The sequence below is a fragment of the Lutjanus erythropterus genome, chromosome 12, assembly GCF_056507025.1.
Source record: "Lutjanus erythropterus isolate fLutEry1 chromosome 12, fLutEry1.hap2, whole genome shotgun sequence".
Taxonomy (NCBI): domain Eukaryota; kingdom Metazoa; phylum Chordata; class Actinopteri; order Lutjaniformes; family Lutjanidae; genus Lutjanus; species Lutjanus erythropterus.
This window is the reverse complement of record NC_139328.1, coordinates 23,911,200-23,931,889: the sequence shown is the minus strand read 5'-3', so window position 1 is coordinate 23,931,889 and position 20,690 is coordinate 23,911,200. Positions and strand designations below refer to the sequence as shown.

The 20,690-nt window shown below is 39.4% G+C and overlaps 1 protein-coding gene and 1 non-coding gene across 2 annotated transcripts in view; one reads left to right on the top strand and one right to left on the bottom strand.

Annotated features, from left to right (window-relative positions):
• LOC146318036 (contactin-associated protein-like 4) overlaps nucleotides 1–20,690 on the top strand; it is a 136,127-nt gene that overhangs the window by 68,849 nt on the left and 46,588 nt on the right. Inside the window, exons 6-11 of the mRNA XM_084732216.1 lie at nucleotides 2,428–2,603; nucleotides 2,811–2,957; nucleotides 7,204–7,471; nucleotides 8,359–8,508; nucleotides 8,740–8,911; nucleotides 19,373–19,479. Coding sequence (XP_084588342.1) covers nucleotides 2,428–2,603; nucleotides 2,811–2,957; nucleotides 7,204–7,471; nucleotides 8,359–8,508; nucleotides 8,740–8,911; nucleotides 19,373–19,479 — 1,020 coding nt within the window. The remainder of the gene's footprint in view (nucleotides 1–2,427; nucleotides 2,604–2,810; nucleotides 2,958–7,203; nucleotides 7,472–8,358; nucleotides 8,509–8,739; nucleotides 8,912–19,372; nucleotides 19,480–20,690) is intronic.
• Nucleotides 10,400–10,482, bottom strand: trnal-uaa (transfer RNA leucine (anticodon UAA)). Its single transcript has one exon. It is a non-coding gene; the product is annotated as a tRNA-Leu (tRNA).

Below are 20,690 nucleotides of genomic sequence, written 5' to 3'. Positions count from 1 at the left end.
CATGTCTTTGGTTATGATCCTACAAATATAATTGGAGAGCAGGTTGTGTGTTTATGTATTTGTATGTCCCACCATTCCTCCAATCCACATTCTTCTAATCCCCTCCATTCCTTCCAAACCTGCTCCAAGAGATGTTGGGGGCCTGGTCTTGCATATAATATGTGTTATAGGTGTTATTTTTTATGGTTTTTGATCATTTCATCTCATTTTTAATGTTAAATACGTACTCAGCAATTTTACGTTTTACTTTTAAATCCTTTACTTTAAAATCAAGGACCACTGTCTTCTGGAGCTACTTTTTCCACAGTACCACAAGCAGAAGAAGAGAAAGAAAACAGTTACACTAAATGTTTGAACCCTGTCTGTCTGAGCCAACGGTACAAGGTTCATCCTCCAAAGTTGAAAAATCTTTTGACCAATGACCTTTTTTCTGCATGACCATCATCCTGCGTTTTAAATTTTTCATACCTGCTGACCCGTTGCTTGTTAATATTTTCTTCCCACATTCATGCTCCCACCAGGAAGTAACCTATTGATTTTTGGTGACCCCAATCACAATTCATATCACAATCTGGCTCAAGGACTTGGTGACACAAGGTTTTACACAGAATATAACTTTGGATTTTTGTATTCCACACCCAATTCTTTTGCCATTTGGTTTAAAAAAATATTATCCCTGATGACTGCAAAACTGCTGAAGAAAAGAAAACTGCGGAGAAAGTGACAGCAACAAAGAAAAAGAAAGTGGTCATTCTTTATGTTCAATTCATCAATTCATTTTGTATCTGTTTGCCCTCAGACCTCTCATATTGATCCCTGTTTTCCCTTCCCAGTCATTCAGCCAGTAATCAAATCATTCATTCAATGAAACCCTCAATCATGTGGTTCTCTTCCTCTCTTCACCTTCAACTACATCTGATTTGTTTTCAAGTTTTGCTGTCCTCCCTCTCATATTGATATCACTGTCTTTTTCCCACTTGTCCAGACTGTAATCAAATAACTCCTCACAGTAATGGTGTTGACATGACAGACTTCCTCTGGATAATGATGTCCATATTGTGATTTTCCAACCTGTTCTCATCCGAGGTCGTCAAAGGCCGACATCTTTGCTGCATCATTTTGCATTTCGCACTGATCCACAACGTGCCCTTAGCATCTTTATGAGACCCTTTTCAACATGATGTGAAGTGGTCACAGGTTGGTTTAGGCACCAAAACTACGGGGTGTGCTTAAGACATTACATTGTCATTACAATGTCATAACCATGTCATGACACCTGTCATGTACAAGAAGTCTTTATTACATATATGACTGTTGTCATTGAGTGTCATGTGGTCATTTTTGTTATTTGTAATACAAAGCTGTCATAACAAAGACATTACTGGCTTGATCAATGTCAGGTTGTCAAAACAAAGTCAACTCAACCAATGTCAACTTTGCATTAAAATGCTGACATTGTTTGACATGTCTTTGTTACGACAACTTGACATTAACATTAATGTTAAGTTGTCATTACAAAGGCATCTCAAATGCCAGCTTTGCATTAAAAATAACACAATTGACTTAATGACAGTCAAACATTTGTCAAGATGCCTTCATCTTCATGATAGGTGTCGGTTATGACAATGTAATGACAGTCTTATGCACACCGTTTCAAATGAAGTGGTGCCCTTAAAACTTTAGATAACAGAACATTTGGGTTTACATTCATATGTGTCTCATACAGATGCTAAAGGGTGCTTTTTATGTCTGTATGAGATGCAGAGGGGTGTGTCAGTGTATCTATATTTGATTACCTCAGAATGGGAACAGGCTGTTTTCTCTCAAATTAAGTTGTTTTTCTCAGCCAAGCTACAGTCAAATATTTAATCTCACAAAGCAGGCTGAAATATCAAAAATACATTTGTCGATCATTTTCAAAACTGTCTCTGTTCCTCTCTTTGAAGTTGGAATTGTCTCTCCCAAAAGAATATCTAATACATTTTTAATGTCTGTCTGCATTCAGCTCTTTCTGCAGCCTTTTCTCTCAGCAGAAATACAAAGTTTCTCTCTCAGGATTTTGGGGGAGATGCAGAAATGGATCCACTAATTTGGACCGGCTGGTGCTCATCCATCATTAATGATGTCTCACTATGTTTCCTCTGCAGGCTTTCAAATGAGGGATTATCACATATTTGGCTTCAGTTCTCAGGCTCTACTATGCAGATATCCTGTAGTCTCTAATGAGATGTGATGGGCTGACCTCAGCCTGCTCCTCTCTGCGGGACACTGAGAAAATTAAAATATTAATTACATTAAAGAGGCTTTTATTGGCCTGGTGTTTGCTTCTCTTAGCACCAGGTCAGATAATGGAAAACAATCCCAATTTTCTACTCCCTCTTGTCACCCCCCTGCTATCTTCTCTCTCCTCTTCATCGTCTCTTCCAGGTAGGGCTTCATCCTCTGAACCCCGGCGTCTCGCCTCTCTCGGCAGCCTGTTAGATGATCAGCACTGGCACCATTTAGCGGTGGAGCGGCGCGGTTCTCACCTCAACCTCACTGTGGACAAACACACTGAGAGGGTTCAGATCCCTGCAGAGTTCAGCCACTGGGACGTCGAGCAGGTGGGAAAAAACACAGGAAAACCCATTAAGCATTCACACTTAAGATGTTATTGTGTCAGCCAAATGCAACTCTTTTCATGGAATAATAAAACCAAACAAACACTGAATGTTCAACATTACAACAGATGCAGAAGAAGTTTAGATATTTCTATTATTTAATGTCTTTGCAACCCTTTCTATGTGTCTGTCTGATTTTGTCTGCAACAGCTGACAATAGGGACAGTGCAGAACCCCAGTTCTCAGAAACCAGTTGTCTCCCAGAGGAATTTCCATGGCTGCCTGGAGAACCTGCTGTACAACAGTCACAACTTGATAGAACTAGTAAAAAACAAAGACCACGGAGTTACTGTAATGGTAAGTTAACTGAGCTAAACACAAACACCTACACAGTGAGGTGCAGTGGGGCCACTACATAGAGTTCAAATCTTTTGCGGATATAAAATGGTGCTGACAAATGTAACTAGTTACCTATTGATGTAGTAAACCGCATTGTGTTAGGGTAAATTAATGAGATTTAAATGTTTGGAAGCCACCGAGTCACAGTGATGGTCATACAAAGTAGTCTAACACAACAACCACTAATACACTGTATCACTAATTAAATTTTCTGTAACTTTTTGTAGCTACTGGCCCCAATTAACTGAAGGCTACAGTGCTGCACACAAGAAAATGCAACAGGATACTTTGAATCTAAGTTAGCTTACTAATATAACCCAGAAGAGTGACACTGAGATACACAACCTATAATGTACTGGGTAAGTAATTTATACAGTATGACAGTTCTTAACAATAGATATGTTAATATGTTAAACTAGTTTTTTGGTAACTCACCCTGGCTAGCTGCAGGCTAACATTACAGTATCTGCAGATACTAAAACATTCAGGATAATGTAGCCTAACAGAGCTGACGGTTACAGTAAATTAACTTTGGTCTACTGGTAGCTAGAATATTATTAATAATAATAATAATAATAATAATAATTAACTTGTGTAACTTTCATACAAGAAATGCAGCCAGAAGTGCTTTGCAACAAAGAAATTACAAGCACCAAGTTGTTCACATGAAAAGACATAGAATGAACATAATAAAACACATATTAAAATAAGATAAGATGAGAATAGAATACATAGAATGCATCTTCACATGAATAAAACCCATTTGATCATACTTGTAAAAGTGAGATTAAAAATAAGGATCTGACTGCATAATTGTAGTCTGCATAATTGTATATCATAATAAAGTTGACCTTTACCTTCATATAATTTATGTTGAATTTCAGCAGCAGTGTATGATGTGCTGATATGATCTAAATCCCACCATGTTGGTAGCAAATTTGGGGGCTTACTCAATGTGAAAACTCCTATGCTTAGGTCCTTAGTGGGATGCAATGTCTGTTTATGTCATGTAGACAAGAATCGCTTTGTGTTTTTAAAGTTAAGTTTCTTTTAACTCTGTGGACTCAGACTTTTATCTGACAGTATAGCATCAGTCACTGGACATAGGCCACTGAAAATCTGACAGAGACCGCCTCCATAAAATTCCCTTTTGTCATTGAAACTCTGATAAAACATTCTCCTTGGTGTTTTGTGACTTTGTGAACCATTATTCAACACAGTGCATACATACCAGCATGTGTCTTTTATTGTTCTTGTGGCTTATGTTTTATTTTGTTTTAAGTAACAGGATAGTTTTTTTTTAAACTTTTTTCAGTTGTTTTTTATTGGTCAGCCTTGCGTGAATGTATTCCCTGTGTGTGTGTGTGTGTGTGTGTGTGTGTGTATTTGATTCATTCTGTCCCCACTAGCATTCAAGCTTATTGGCTTAACGTCTCAGGCACTGCGTTTCCTGGTTGATCTGGATGCGTCTGCTGGTGCTAAATGAAGCCAGGACAAAGGAGTGCAGACGGTGGTTAGACTTCACTAATGCCTCCTCATCTTGGCCATTAGGACTGTCAGATGTTTCTACATTCACGATGAGCCGAGCGAGCTCATCAGAGAGAGCCTGTGAAGCGTACAGGGGGTAATAAATGCTCTCTCATTACAGTAAGCAGCCCAGGCAGCAGAGAAAAAAACATGAAGTCTTGGTAAAGAGGTTGAGAGATTTCACAAGCATGACTGAGGATCTAATAGAGGCAATTTTATGTTGGTACTGTGGCTGTTAAGGTACTCACCACAAGTTATGGTCCAATTTAGCACAGAGATTAAATGGTGCTTCATATAGCTCTGCCAAGGAACATTAATACAAAGAAAATAAGAATGTGGTCGAAGGAGGACCAGTGTGTCAGTGCTGTAAGACTTTTGGGGGTTTTTAAGGCAACTTTTTAGTTTTAGCTGCTTTAGAGAGGAAGAAGAAGCTGTTTCTGCTGTCTGTGCCAACCATCCCATGAAACAACTTGCCCAATGGAAAAAAAATTACTATTATTTTACTCGCCCCAAACCAGTTGATGGAAACATGTCTAATTTGCATTTTCTGTTTTTCCCATTTTTGACATTTCAAGCAGTTGCTTCAAAATTGCTTGACAATTAGGGAAACATAGATAGTATGTCCTTGATAAACAGAAACAACAAAAACAAGCTTCTCATTTCTAGCTGTTTACTGTTGATTTTGTTAACTATTGTGGGTAGTTTTAGCAGCTACTGCTAGCAGAATGCTCCTTGATATTAGCTCCACGAGCTAGTTGAAACTGCTGTCTGATTTGTTTGCAGCTGTTAGCTGCAAGAGTATCGTAAAATTAAAACACTTGGATGGTTACATATATGATATTGTGCTAAAAGACTTGGGATGAATCTAATAAAGAGCAGGACAGAGTGGCTAATGTTAGCTTAAACTCTGATAGTATCCAGGACTCACTTCCAAAGAGAGGGGAAATAATACACAATGGATTTATAGTCATGAATGGGCCTAATGTAACTAACAGGTATTTGGTTAATGCTAATCCTCCTTGGCCTTGCAAACTTGGCTCATGAACCATGTGAGCACCAGTGCGATAGACCGTGTTGGATCCTGGCCCTCTCTGATTACTGTTCAAAGCATAACTTCATTCACTGATTTTGGTGAAACTATTTCACAGGGAAAACATTTTCTGGTCTTCCTTGTGATGCTATGCCTCAAGGTTCAGGTTATTTATGCCACAGAGTTCTCGGCCAGACAGATGAACATGGTGTGAGTGGCTGTTAGCCATTAATGGCAATTTAGCTCAGAGATTGGCCTCGTTATTTGTGAGTGCCATCTCTGCATGGAAAATCTGAGAAACCAAATGTTACTAATTTACAGTTTATCAGACCACAAATGAGACAAGGATTAGTTTGGAAAAAATGGTAGATGCAGCCAGAGCAGAGTGTGACTGGTTTCTGTATACAAGCACATAACTTTCTAACTTTATTCACTGATTTTGGTGAAACTCGATCATATGTTATGAGTGAAATATTTTCAAGTTTTCTCTTGATTTTGCCTGACGGGTCTGTCTCAACTTATGTTGATTTATGTAGTTCCCTGAAGGGCAAAGCTTTATTTGTTGTTAGCAGTTACCTGCTTTAGCCGCTAGCTGCTATTTGGCTCCATGCTGCTGGCTCAAACACCAGAGCATGCTAAGAAACAATAGCAGGTAGCTACATTAGCATCAAGTAAAGATACCATCAGAACCTCTGGAAATTAAAGAGTTGAGCAGCAGCACTGGAGAGAAAAACAGCTTCACAACTTAAGCACTTTCTGTGAGACAAACTGAACACAAATATAATCCGGAGCAGAGGAATCGAATGAGGACTGAGAGGGTGGGCATGGGTGCAAGCTCTGCTGTACCTGGAGCAGATGACCATATAAAAAAAATCCACACATGCCAATGGCAATCGTTCAAGTCATCAAAAATAGAAAAAAAAAGCATATAAAACATTGCATTTAGGGCAGTCTGAAACCTGAGCAGTTTTCTGATATGTATTCCTTCTACATATGTTCACACCATTATTTGACACTTTGGCCATGTTTAATATAAACATTGAAAATAAGAATAGGGAGGACTGGTGTGTCAGTGCTGTAAGATTTGCGAGGGTTTTTAAGGTAACTTTTTACATTGTGTTGTGCAGCATCACAGCCCACTCCATCATGAATTATTGTACGTCACTTTAACTGCACCACAAAGGGCTTTTAGATGTCATCTGTGTTTCCGGAGCATTATAAAGATAGCAGACTGATATTCCCAGCAGAGAGCCGGGACTGTAATATATTACTGCTGCAGCCTTAGCAATGGACCCGGTGTCATTACCACTTCTCAAAACAATGGACTGTAACAGAGATGTCAAGATATTGTAGTGCAGGGCGTACTGTATGCTCTCTTTCATTTTCTTTCTTTATCTCTTTTACCTTCAAGCTGGGTGACTTTTCAGTTTGCTTTCCTAATCTTATTCTAAGGCTTGCTGTTATCATTATGGTAATACCGGTGTCCTCTTTAAGGAGACTTGCTGATGAGATCATTGCGACAGAGGTCACATCGACACGCCCTCCGCAACTGATTAATATTCATGTTTTATGTTGTTTTATCTCTCTAGTAATCAGTTTTCTTCTGTCCCACCTCCTCTCCCTTCACTCTGCATGTTACCGTCTTAGGGCAATGTGACCTTCAATTGTGCTGAGCCAGTTTCCGTCGCCGTGACGTTCCCCGGACCCCAGAACTTCCTTCAGTTGCCAGGGCCGACGGCATCCTCCTCGGCAGGCGTGTCTGTGGGGTTCCAGTTCAGGACGTGGAACAAGGCGGGGCTTCTGCTCACCTTTGCCTTGCCTCAGGAAGGAGGCGTGGTCTGGCTGTACCTGAGTGAGGCCAGACTCCGCCTACAGATCCATAAAGCCGGCAGAGCGCTGCTGGAGCTCAGTGCAGGTCAGTGTAAAGCCAAACCCTTCACCCCTACACCTTCAGATCCACTTCTAACAACAAATGGTAGAGTTAGTGATTACATTACATGGATACTGAGGCATTTCTGTGTCAACCCATTTGTGAGTGAGACAAGTTAGCCTCTGTGTTATCATGACAACTTAATCCCAAGCTTTTAAAAACAAACTATAAGGACACTTTAATCACTTCTCTCTCTAATAAAGTCCGTAACAATTGCAATTAGAATTCCAAATAGTTATAATCGACTGTGTTATGCTTATCTCCTGATCTTTGGTCACACATCTACATCACTGCAGAGCACAGTGCAGCTGATGGCAAAGTCAGATGACTGGAGTGTGTTCTTGGACAAAGTATCATCAGTAAGAAAAATAGAGGAGCTAATGAGATATTGATTTATTCCCAAGCAACTCCAAACAACGCACAGATTCACACAGCAGACACAGCTGAGCTGGAACTTGTTGCAGGTTGATTGCACAGAGGATGCAGGAAGTAAAGCAGACGCCTGCTTGATCTCCACTCACCTGGTGTTTTAACCCCTTTGTACCAAATTTACTCACCAGCAGGCAATTTTTGCTCATTTCCTAAATCATTGTTTAGTCTTGACTGATAATATTCTCCTGAGTGTGAGAAGGAAATGATTCACAAGTTTTTTCCAAGTTGTTAATTTCTTGTATGTTTGGCACATCATGGTGCAATAGGATACCTAGTTTAGTCATTACTACATGAGTGCCCATGCTTGACTTTACCCTTGAAAAAACAAAATTGCAATGCCAACATCTGATGCAGGTCATAACGGCTAGATGTGCAGCCATGAACACGTGAAAAATAATCAAAGTTCCAACAGCGCGTGTTAATGGGCGTTTGGTTCCCAGGTTCTGCTCTAAATGACGGCCAGTGGCATTCGGTGGAGCTGAACTCCAGACGAGGTCGTCTCAGCATCTCTGTGGATAAAGAGGAAGGAGGTAGCGCTCAAGCCAGCCCCTCATTTCCTGTCACCGTTGAAAGTCACCTCTTCTTTGGTGGTAAGAGTGAAATCGATCAGATATATCTTTCTTAGAATCTAGACGCTGTCAAGTGTCAGACAGCCACATGGACATGGACACTCAAATGATGTAAGATCTATCTTAGACAATAGTGTTCAAATGTATCAGCTCATCTCTAAAAACTTACTTTAAGCATCATGATAGTTTATATTGTTTGACTGTATATTGACTCTTGTGGACTCTGGCTGATCTCCTCACCGCTCTTTTCAGGTTGTCCTGCTGAAGACAACATGCAGGAATGCAGAAACCCCTTTAATGTCTTCCAGGGATGTATGCGTCTCCTAACTCTGGACAACCAAAACGTGAACCTGACCATGGTGCAGCAAAAGCAGCTAGGAATCTACAGCAACCTGCAGATTGACATGTGTGGAATTATCGACAGGTCAGTTTAAAAACTGTTCGTTGAACTTTTTTAAGACATTTTTGTAGCTTTGCATCTAATGCAAGCCTCCTAATATTCTGCACAACCCATGGACCTTTATCACACCGTAATTTAATTGTTTAATCAATATTGTGCAGAATTCAGTTACCATATCAAGTGAAATAAATGAACAGAAAGCCTTATCTTACTCTGATATATCAATTTTAATACTAGGCACTTTCAAACTGTCTTGTGAGCACTGACCTTTGACCTTAAACTTAGGTCATACAAGCATCAATAAGGTATCTTTTCTTAAGTTGTTGCATTATTTCCAGTCCACTACCTGCAATCAAAAAACACCTACCAGGAGTGGGATTTGAACTTATAAGGACTTTAATCCATTATATCTTGAGTGCAACACCTTAACCCCTCAGCCATCCTGGTGAGATGAGCTCATACTCTAACAGGTCAAACGCCAACCTTATGAAGATAAGAGGTGATGAGGAGATGAAGAGATGAAGAGGTGAACAGAAAACACAAGTATAAGAGTAATTGAAACTAGAAAATAAGTATTTCATTGGACTTAAAGACCAGTGACTAAACTGCACTGAGTGAATAATTCAATAGAAATTCCCTCAAGCGTTGTGGGAGCACAGAAGGACATTTGCTGAGGGATTTTAAGCCCAACAACTTCACCCTTCAGCCATCCTGGTGACTTCAGCATTTTGGTTTCAACGGCAGGGAAACGTCAATTTGAAGATGCATTGAACCAAACTTTGCCCTTTTCATTATCCATTTTATTGAAGCACATGCACAATAGAGCAGTTGATTCTTTGCTGCTACCTCTGATATATAGCTCTCATCTAATGTCTTTTAATGTGTTAATGTTTATTTTGGAAATTTTGCCCAGTGATGCCGAAAATACACTGCATACCATAACCTTTCAGCATATTGTAATTCAAAATGTCCGAGAGAGAACTAGACTTCTGCACCTCATCTTGGCTCTGTTTACAGGTTTAAGGAAATCCTGACTGGAGACTCTGGCCAAGACTCTGGTCATTTTCAAGAGAAGGCATTCTTGTCATTTGTTTTACAAATGCAAACACGGGTGCACATCCCTTCAAATGCTAAAAGTCTGATTCAGGGGTGGCAAATCCTGTAGCTTGTGATAAATTCCTAATAACTCATTTGCATACAATGACATGTAGTACAACATGTGTGTGAACACATGCATGCTCCACACGGAGCTTTAGGCTTATTACGTTTGATGTCATGGAGTTCATATTGACGAGTGACAAAGTGGCATGATGACAAACAGTGGGGTGTACTGGACTCTTATCCCGCTGTTAGACAGTGTTGCAGCTGACCATGAAGCTGGGTGCACTCTGTCTTAGCGCTGCATTTGTGAAGGCAAGTCATAGCGAGAGGGACCAGGGTCTTGGCAAGGCTGATAGAGTGGAGAGAAGTACAGATATAACTCGGTATTAGTCAGTGTATTTAAAAGCCATCTACCAGGAGTGGGGTTCGAACCCACGAGGGCTTTTGCCCATTGGATCTTAAGTCCAACGCCTTAACCACTCGGCCATCCTGGTCCTTTGCAACTCATGTCAACAGTAGAATAAACACTAATCTTTGTCATCCCTGTCCCTGTCTACTAAAAATTTTAGTCAAATTTTCAGTCAATTCAGTCATATTGAAATACAGGTACCTTTGCATATGACTACAAATCCCAGCATTGTACTGAACCGAACTGTGACCTTCTTGTTGACTATTTTCTTGAAACATAAGCTTTGACTTTGATTGTGAAGATTTTATGGAAAGTTTGGTGTGTATTAGCCATAAGCATAAGCTGTGCATTTTCAGTCTTGAGACACACCCTCAAGCGAGCAGCCCTGTTGTCGGAATGGAAGTACAAATCCCTGCTCTGCTGGACTGATGTGCCGGGTCAAACTGAGCCAAGCCAAGCTACCACGTGTATGGAAAGGAGTATCAAAGCCATTTTAAACCTAAACCACAACATCTTTCTAACCATGTAATGTAAGGTCCTATATACATAATAGTAGAAAGTGAAAATGATTTCTTATGTTGCTTCTAAGCATAATTTAATAAACAGTGCTTTCTAGTGATGATGTGATAAAACAAAACCCAAAAACAGAGCAACAGCAGCATTGTTATTCTGTCAAACTACAGTGTGTTTTGTTGTTTTTAATCAGAAATGTTTCTTCTGTCCTTGATTGTTTTATCTCAGAACATATTTTGAGAAGCATTTTTTTCTTGATTTGACACAACATTTTTCTTTCCTCATTTTTGCTTGCAGAGTGATATATATTTGTGAGTTTGATGTGGGTCATCATTTTAGATTAAGACTGCACCATTCGGGACACACAGATACACACAATCACAAGCCTGCACACACACACTTACACTGTCTCCACTGTGACATCCACAACAATTGTTCCGTGGTGTTACAGTTGTATTCTTGCTGATATCTGCCAGTCAGCTGTTCTACTTGGACCTTTCTCTGTTCCTACTAGACCTCAGTACGCCACTAGTCACAATGTAATTGCCAAAAGTGTGTGGCCAGATCAGAGCCCTTTTTCAGAAAAATGGAGGCTGTTATAGCAGCAGAGAAATATAATATATAATAGTTTTCAACAATCACATTTGAGTGTAATGTTCAGATGTCCTCATGCGGTTAGGCTGTACAGCCCTGCTGGTTCCAGCATTTTTTCCATTTTTAGTTTTTTTTGTCTTGGCCACTTATGGCCACCTATTCATCAGTCATATATGCAATTATGGTAATGTGTGGGTGTCAAAATGTCAAGTTACTGTTCAAATTACTGTTTATAAATGTCACTTAAAGTGGAGTCGTACATGCATACAGAGAGAGAGAGAGTATAAAGTCAATACAGGGTGTGTTTGGATTGTACAGCCATCACCATGTCAACCTGTAACAATTCAAATATGTATGCTAAGGACAGACAGAAACAAAGATACTAAGAACAAAGACACAAAAAGAGATTTAATGAGTTTATTGTCTGGTATGTGAGACAGAAAGATGAACTTGTTTGCCAATTGTAGAAGCAATTATGGCAGTTAGACACTGGGTGATGATAAAAGCTTTAATTAGGAATTCAAGGATCCAAAGGCTTTATTGTCATGCAACAATAAAGTCAAATAAAGTTATCAGTGTAATGAAATTCTTAGTTTGCTATGTCTCTCTCCCTGGTACCGTCAATCATTCTATTTACAACTGGCAAAAATATACTAGAGACTTAATAGATGAAAAAGAACAAAAGAAAAGAAAAAAGAAAGAAAGACGAAATAACAATAAGATTACTGAGGTACACAAGGTGATAAATAATATACATGTATGTGTATAAAATGGTAGAACAGTATGAGAGTCTGTGCAAAAAAGACAAGGTGTGCATTTCGTTCAGTGTTTGCTTTGTTATGTGGCGCAGGGGAGGTCTGTGCAAAAAGATATTTTCCAGTATGTACAAAGCTGCATCAGGTCCATTGTTTGATTATGTGAAGGTGGGAGGGAGCAGTGGCTTAGGGGTGTTATTCAGCCTTATGGCCTTGGGGGTTGAAACTGTCTGTGAGCCTTGAGGTCCTACCTTTCAGACTCTTGTACCGTTTGCCTGACGGCAGGAGTGTGAAGAGGTGATGCTGGGGGTGGGAGGGGTCTGATGGTGTTGTGGGCCCTTTTAAGGACTCTCTGCTGGTAGATGTCCTGCAGAGATGGTAGTCGAGCCAAGTCAGTTTTATTGATATAGTACTAAATCATAACAGAATTACCTCAGGATACTTTTCAGAAAGAAGAAATTGTACTCTTAATATTATTTACACAGACCAAACAGTTCCCACCAACAGCAGGCACAGAATACTTGCTATCTGTTATTCTGTTAATATTTTTATATTAGGTTGATTAGGTTTTACATACAGTCTAACACAACTGTAACTTTGGGACTTAGTAAGTATTTGAAGTTCAACTGAAATTAATTGAACAGAGTAATTTTGGACATCATGATAAATATTTTCAGCATAAACCAATGATGCAGTCAATGATGTCAGTGTAAGTCTATGATGATGATCCTAATGCAGGTGATAAACTGAAATATAAATACTAAGGCTGTTCCTGACGGTCAACAGAAATATTCTACTTGTTCCTTTTACTTCATATAGACTGTCAAGCAAAACAAGCAAAGCTGCCAGATTTTCCAGTGCTGTTTAGCAGAATGTTCATGTAATATAGTAAATAGGACAAATTAGCCCTCTGAGCTAATGTGTGCTAACTACATGAAGGACAGATCTGAGATGTGCAAATGTACAAACTAGATATCAAACAAAAGCCAGAGATTATATCATGAAAAATCTGATGTGAGCTGCAAATACACTGCAATTCACCAAGAGGACAGAGGATAATATTATCTCCTAGCCTGACCTGGCAGAGGCTCTACTCTCCTACTTGTACTACATTTCCATGGTGTTCACAGCTGTCTGTGTACATGTCCATTTGGGAATATACCTGTCAGGTGCCTGTATCCGTCACACACATCTTAACTGGACGAATGGGACTACTTGACAGAGTGAAATAATTTTAACCTGGAGTAAAAACGAGCAGTGATCACTCTGCAGCAACTTCTGGGGACTGAAATGTGCCCTGACGTACACTACATGCTGACTGACAAAAATCCCAAATGAGTGTTTGACTCGAAGAATCTCAGTCAAATGAGGGGTCTCTAACTGGTGATTCAAAACTTTGAATATCAGAGGACAGCTCTAATAAAAACAGTACCAGCAGCGCCCCTATAGCTCAGTTGGTAGGGCATGTGCACCATGTGTTGAGGTTATCAGTCCTCTGCAGTGGCTGCTGGTTCCATTCCTGCCTGCAGCACATTTGCTGCATGTCATCCCCTCTCTCACCACCTCTCCTGTCATATCTTCAGGTGTCTGAATAAAGGCAAAAAGCCCCAAAAATACTCTAAATAAATACAGTACTAGTCAAAAGTTTGGACACACTTCTCATTCAATGTTTTTTTTTTGGTATTTTTAATAAGAGATGGTTCAGATTATACCAATAGTGTACAAATCTGTCAACACAGCAAAAGGTGGCTACTTTGGAGAATCTTAAATATCAAAAACCCAAAAACTTTTGCACACTCATAGGTCGACAGGGGCAAAGGAGAGGACCATGCATCGAAAAAACACTCTCACACTCTGTCTTCTGCACTTGCAATCAAAGATTTAATCAAAACTTTCATTGTAAGTGCAGAGGACAGTTTTTTCACTTTTTTGTTTGAATGCAGTTCCATATTTCATACTTTTGATGTTCTTCAGTATTAATTTACAATGTAGGAAAAAATAATAAATATAAATATAAATAATAAATATAAAGAAAAAACATTGTGTGAGAAGATGTGTTCAGACTTTGGATATATATCAACAATAACAATGCAGATGTGACAACATCAGCCTCAGCAGAGAGAGAGACACAGAGATGTGGGAGGGAGCGCAGAACAAATTATTTTGTTTTGTTTTGGTGTCACGCCAAATAGGAGCACAATTAATGAGACGCTTACACCAATTAAAAAAACCCCTCTGGGGCACAGCTCAAACACACACACTTTCACACACACATTCACAGCAAACTGGATGTAAACAACAACATACACACAAATACTGAATGAATCACATATCTTTGCCAGATAAGGAGAATCTGCTTGAGTGGTTTTAATTAAATGTCTCCCTGTTTCTGCATTCATCACATTATTATTAACCAGCGGAATACAGTTCCTGCACAGATCTGACCGCTCACTGAAACAAACCTACCAAAAATCCTGTTTCCCATGACAGAGAGAAAAAAAATCTACCATATGCTCTCTGGCTGTAATCCTGCTGATTGAATTTTGGGCCCGTGGGATATATTGTACTGTAAAGTCAGGTGGAAAATAGACTCACCCACACAGCTTCAATGCTGTAGCCATACTTCAGAGCAGTTATTATATCTGCAGCTGTGTGTATGTGTGTGTGTTTTATGATTATTGCCCATAGCAAAGAGTATTATTAGCCAAAGCAAACACTCCATTAAAGGCACAAATGGAGCTCAGACCCACGAGGAGCCTCTTCACACCATCAGTTCAATACCTTGTGTTATATCAAACCTGCCTGCTTGTTGAGGATTACATCATTAATGCGGGAGCACACATAGGAAAATTAGTGTTAAGATATATGTCAGGGTACATGCATGCTTCATTGTTATCATGACAATCACAGTTATCATTTTCTTATTAATAATTGTCTTTTCACTGTTATTTTTATTGATATATATTGATATATTGACTCTTTCTTGATGAAAGTTTTTGCTGTTTCATGCGTCTGGTTAGTTGCCGTCATCAGAGTCACCATCTCCTCCCTTTTTTCCCCCATCTTCTCCTCCTCGTCCTATTTGTTCTTCTTCTCCCACCATTTTTCTTCTTTTTCTTCTTCTGGTGTCTGAATCTGGGGCAAAAGGGAATGTTCTTCTCTGTCTGGTCAGAAAGAAGGGAAGGGCTGTGTATTTTCTAACAATCCTGAATCTGTGCAGCAGTTTTTCAATTCTAAGATTTGACTTTTTCCCTTTTTACCAATTTAGCACTACACTAAACTCAAATCTCAACCTACTTCACATTTTAATGCCATTTTTGTTATCTGTTATGTGAAAACATCAGATTTCCACACAGTCGGAAGCGTACTGCAGAACATCTCTCCTGCTAGCAGCTGAAGAGTCAGTCACAGTGGACGGCGGTCATAGAGAAGGCAGTACCATTGTCTGGTTCAAATGTGATTCAACCGACTTTACTGACAGTCTTCACCTGAGCAGAAAGCATCAGATCAGTCAACAGACTGCGCTGCCCTCGTTCTCCAGCATCATGCTGTTCTCCGTTTCTAGCACCCTTCTCTGCTTCTATTACAGTTAGATTTGTGGTTTATGTTCATTTGTAGACGTTGATTGTAACGTGTACTGCCTGCCATGTTGTTAATTCTATATTACTGTGTACAGCGATGTAGCTAAAAAAAAAAAAAAGTGCAGCGATTTGGCTGAGTTCCAAACTCCGGGTCTTCTCAACTAATGACTCGAATAATTGATTTTACATGGCAGCCCTGAACTACCTTAAACTAATTAACAGTATATGAACTGCTTTTACTTAAGTCAGGTTTGGAAAGCAGGACTTTTCAAGCAGGACAGGAAGAGAGGAATGGGGTTCTCTACTGGGACCAATGTGCTCCTTATGAGTGTTTGGTTGAATTTTTGGTTTGTACAGGTTAAACTGACCACGTGGCTCACAAAGTGCTGCAGGATAGTGGGCTGATGGATGTTGATGTAGTGTTTGTAGGAATGATATCTGGCTGTCTTAAGGCCTAAGTATGAATATTGTGTTTCTGTGAATGACATTCAATGAATGTGTGGATTAGAACAGGCTGTTTGCAGTCTCAACTGGTGACTATTGTTTTATCTCTATGGGAAAAACTGGTTGCCAGGAGCTATCAGTGTCATGTTTTCAATAAATATGTGTGGGGTGGGATTGTATATTCGGGGGGAGGGTGGATGGGTTGGAGTCTTTATTTCAAGTATTCTTTTTTTGTGAGCTATACAGACAGCATCATGACTGGTGCTTGGTGTTTTAATAAAGGAAGGTTGACATTAAGTCTCCCTCTCCTTTTCCTCTCTCTTCAAACGCATCATCATCTTTGTCACTATTTTTCTCAACATCATCATCATCATGGCTGAGAAAAGAAATGAACACCACCCACAGAATCGTGTCTGTTATTGTTCTTTTCAGACGGATGTCACTACTTATGCGCCGAAACTCAACAGAATAAATATGACAGCAGTAGGCGGTGGTAGTTTAGGTTAATATTAAAGTGAATTTAATGTGAATGCTAACTAGCTCACTTCACATTAAAGCAGTATATCGAGATAAATGGAGGTAAAACACACACTGTAGCAGGCTGACAGGATGCTGACTCAGGGCTTTTATTTAAATAAAGGGGAGGCTGCAGTTTCTGTACAGTCATCTGTTTTCTCTTCAATATTCTTGCCTGCATTTGGGCAAATGCACACTATCACATACACTTACATTTAGCACTCAAGCATTACAATATAAGCAGAAGTATGCAGACTACCATCCCCCCAGATACTAGGACACAAACACACTGTACACACTCACAAAGGCAGAACTGAGAAATGAAGACATGGGGTTGGAGTGAAGTAGTTATTTTTATGTGTGAATCAAGCCCTGCTGAAGGAGACAGCCAGGCTGGAAATAACACGTGGATAAAAAAAATACTGTTACCTGGGTTTCAAAAGAAGCCAAGTCAGGATCAATATAAACAGAGGTTAAAGATAACGCTTGTAAAATAATGTAATATTTATCAAAAGCCTTGTTGCAGTCAGAAAATTGCTCACAGAGCGAATGATGAAGTTGTTGTGTAATGCAGTCTCCTCAGGCAGAGCAACACTTATGAAACAAGGTCCATCCAGCTGTCTTTAAAAATACAGATCTTGGCATCAGGCTGTTTTTTTGGTTTCTTTGGTTTTTTAACTCATTTTACACACTTCTGCAACCATAGCTGGGTTATGTTGATGTGAAAATGGTTTACAGAGGAGTGGTAATCACGTCACATGACTTGATTTGAGTCAGACTTACACCCTAAATTGTAGGACTTGAGACCTGACTTAAGCAGACCAGCAGAGACCAATACACAAGGCAACTATAATGGAGGGTACTAGTCCAAAAATAATAAAATTTGGATTCAAGGATTATGTGACAGAGGGAAGCCAGGGCGGGAGGCTTAATTTTATGGTGATTTTTTTTTTTTTTTTGCATCATACATCTATTTTCACTTTAGAGCCACATCATGATTTCACAGCTCCACTCTCCTTTGCTGTTCATTTTGTAGGCTTGTTATTGATTTCCACAAAATATCAGATATCATTAAAATTTACACAAAATATGGTAGAAATGGTGTATAATAGTCATAAGTATGTTTTCATCATCTGGAAAAAAAAGAGAATAAGCTGTTTATGTCTACAGAGGGTGTGGGTCCTCTTCCACAGAGGCAGCCTCTACAGTAGCCCACTACAGACTCTTGATACTGCTTATTATATTTTGAGTTTCACAGCCACTGTAGCTTCTGCTACACACTTGGAAGGGGAGAGTGAGACAAGGCATTTGCAATGTGCATGCTGCTAAATCATAATGTACACAGTGGTCCTTTAATCGTCCGATTTCATTATTCTACACAAAAATACAGCTAATTATTATCTTTTTTCATCTTCTGTTTGTTTTTTTCTCTCCCTGTTTTGCTGAATGAGATCACTTGATGTTTTTAATTTATCTTCCCAGTGACAGTGTAGGTCAGACATGCGAGTTTAAGTAGATAAGCTGAGAAAAGTCCTTTGTATGTCAAGCAAGTACGATGCAGCCCTACGGTGTTTTTAAACTACATGTTTTATCTCTTCAGAATAAGCTCTGGATGAATCAAAAACACAACTTGAAACACTGAAAGTAGGTATTTTAAAGTTCTCTGTAAGAAGGAAAGATTTTGATTATTAGCATCAACTGAAAGAAAGTTATGAAGATGCAGAATAACTTTAATCTTCCTGGAGAAGGATGAGCTGCAGTTGAGGTGAACTGTCTTTCCTGCCAGCATTTGAAATTAAATGTTTCAGAGATTTTTTTGTGTGATTCAACAACCTCCCACTACATGTTGCCTAAATAGAAAAGATGAACTCTGCAAATATTGAAAATAAAATATTTTCTCTTTCCGCTGGGTTCATTGTTCCTGACCCTCCTACACATATTTGTCCATGAAAGGAATAACATGAACAAGTAAACATCATTTTAAATGCTTTCTGCCCATTAATGAAAAAGCTTTATGTAACAGACTAATTTTTAAATTAATTTCAAGCACGCTTTGGTTGGTGTTGTGATGACAGTGTGAGATTGACAGCATTGTCTGTCAATTATTGTTATCTAGTATCATCTGTAAAATAACCTCAAAAGATCAAAACGGACAATTTTTCCAGTCAAAGTTTCCAAACACACCGAGCCTGCTGACTCATTGTAGGATAAACAACTCAGCTAAAACACAAAAGATGCTTCAGCAGCTTTTTCAAACAAACTAACAAAAAGAAAAAACTTCTCCTGACAATAACACATGAAAGGTGTTTATTGGCATTGACTGCTTTTGTCCTCTTCTAGAGGTTTTTGGCAGTAAAACCTGCAGTATTGTTTCCAAATGTTCAAGCTGCCAAAACAAGCAAATGGATTTCTCAAATCTGCCTCAGTGTATATAAAGATTACATAATAATACATGTTTCTCTTTTCCTTCTTGACAGCAAGAACTCGTGTCTATCAGGATATTGTTTGGGACTGAAATAAAATCCTCGAGAAACTTTGTGATAAACTTTGTCGACTTCTCGTCTCTTGTCAGGTGTTCTCCCAGTCGCTGTGAACACGGCGGCCTCTGCAGTCAATCCTGGACCGTCTTCCACTGTAACTGCTCTGACAGCGGCTACAGCGGAGCGACCTGCCACAGCTGTGAGTCATCTCTCCGCCACACATCAGCACATACAGTAACCAGTGGACAGTAGGGCCAGATTGAGCCATCGCAGCGCTGTCAGATCCATCAGGTCCACTCACTCTCTTTGTTTTGTGTCCTGTTGCCTCACACGTACACAGCACTCAGCAAATGACACATGGCACCTCCATTATATGTTGCACAAATTCCCAGAAAACAACCAGTGCTCGTGTGCTGAAACGCTGTTTTGTTTTCAGGTTTTCTGTGTGTTGAATTGTTATAACATACAGTTAATTCGTCAACACATTCTCACTCCCAAAATATTAAGAATTATGCTTAAACCTGCTTTTTTTTGCATGAAAGGCTCCACAGTCAAGTTAGCAGTAATAAATATGCAACATCTGGGTAAACTTTCAAAATAATGGCACAAAAACTACTTGGTTAGGTTTAGGAAAAGATCATGGTTTGGGGTTAAAATAAGCATGTTAGTTATATAAATTAACATTGGTAATGCACTTAACATAACGTATGCAAGTAACCTAATCTAACTTACATACGCTACATAAGTTATGTAAGTTAAAAAGAATGCGGTGTTGATTTGACATGAACCCTGGTCCCCTGAGTGAAGAGCTTGTGTTTGTTTGACCCATCCATCCATCCCATGTCCTCTATATGCAGATTGTCTTTCTCTTTATGCTGCATCACCTGACTTTGACAGCACATCAAAACATAACATCAGACAGGTGCCTCCAGAAATTATGCAAGAGGGGTGCTTTCATCTTCAGAATTTTAAGCAGGAACTGACCGAGCTGCCATATTTGATTTGTGGGGAGTGACAACAGGCTGAAAAAATAAAGCTAGTAGATTTGATAACACACGTTAACACAGTTGTATACTTCTATTCTGGTCTGCCAAATATGTTTTAAATGAAACTGGATTATGCTGTCTGTTTTTTGTTTTTTTTACCACATACAAATCATAATGAGGAGTCTTACAAAGTGTAGGATTTTGACAATGAAGGCCAGGTTCTGCATCCTGTGTGCAGTCTGGTAACCTGGACCCTATTTTCCCATGTTTTTGTGCCTAAGTGACTTACGGAGACAAGTTTCAAAATCAGTATTGAGGGAAAGCGCTGTAGCCAGCAGAGGCAAAACTGAGCTGCAGTGTAATCCATCCTCTCTGGTCTCCCACAGCTTCAATTGGTTGGTTTGCTTGTTATTGTGTGAGTTTT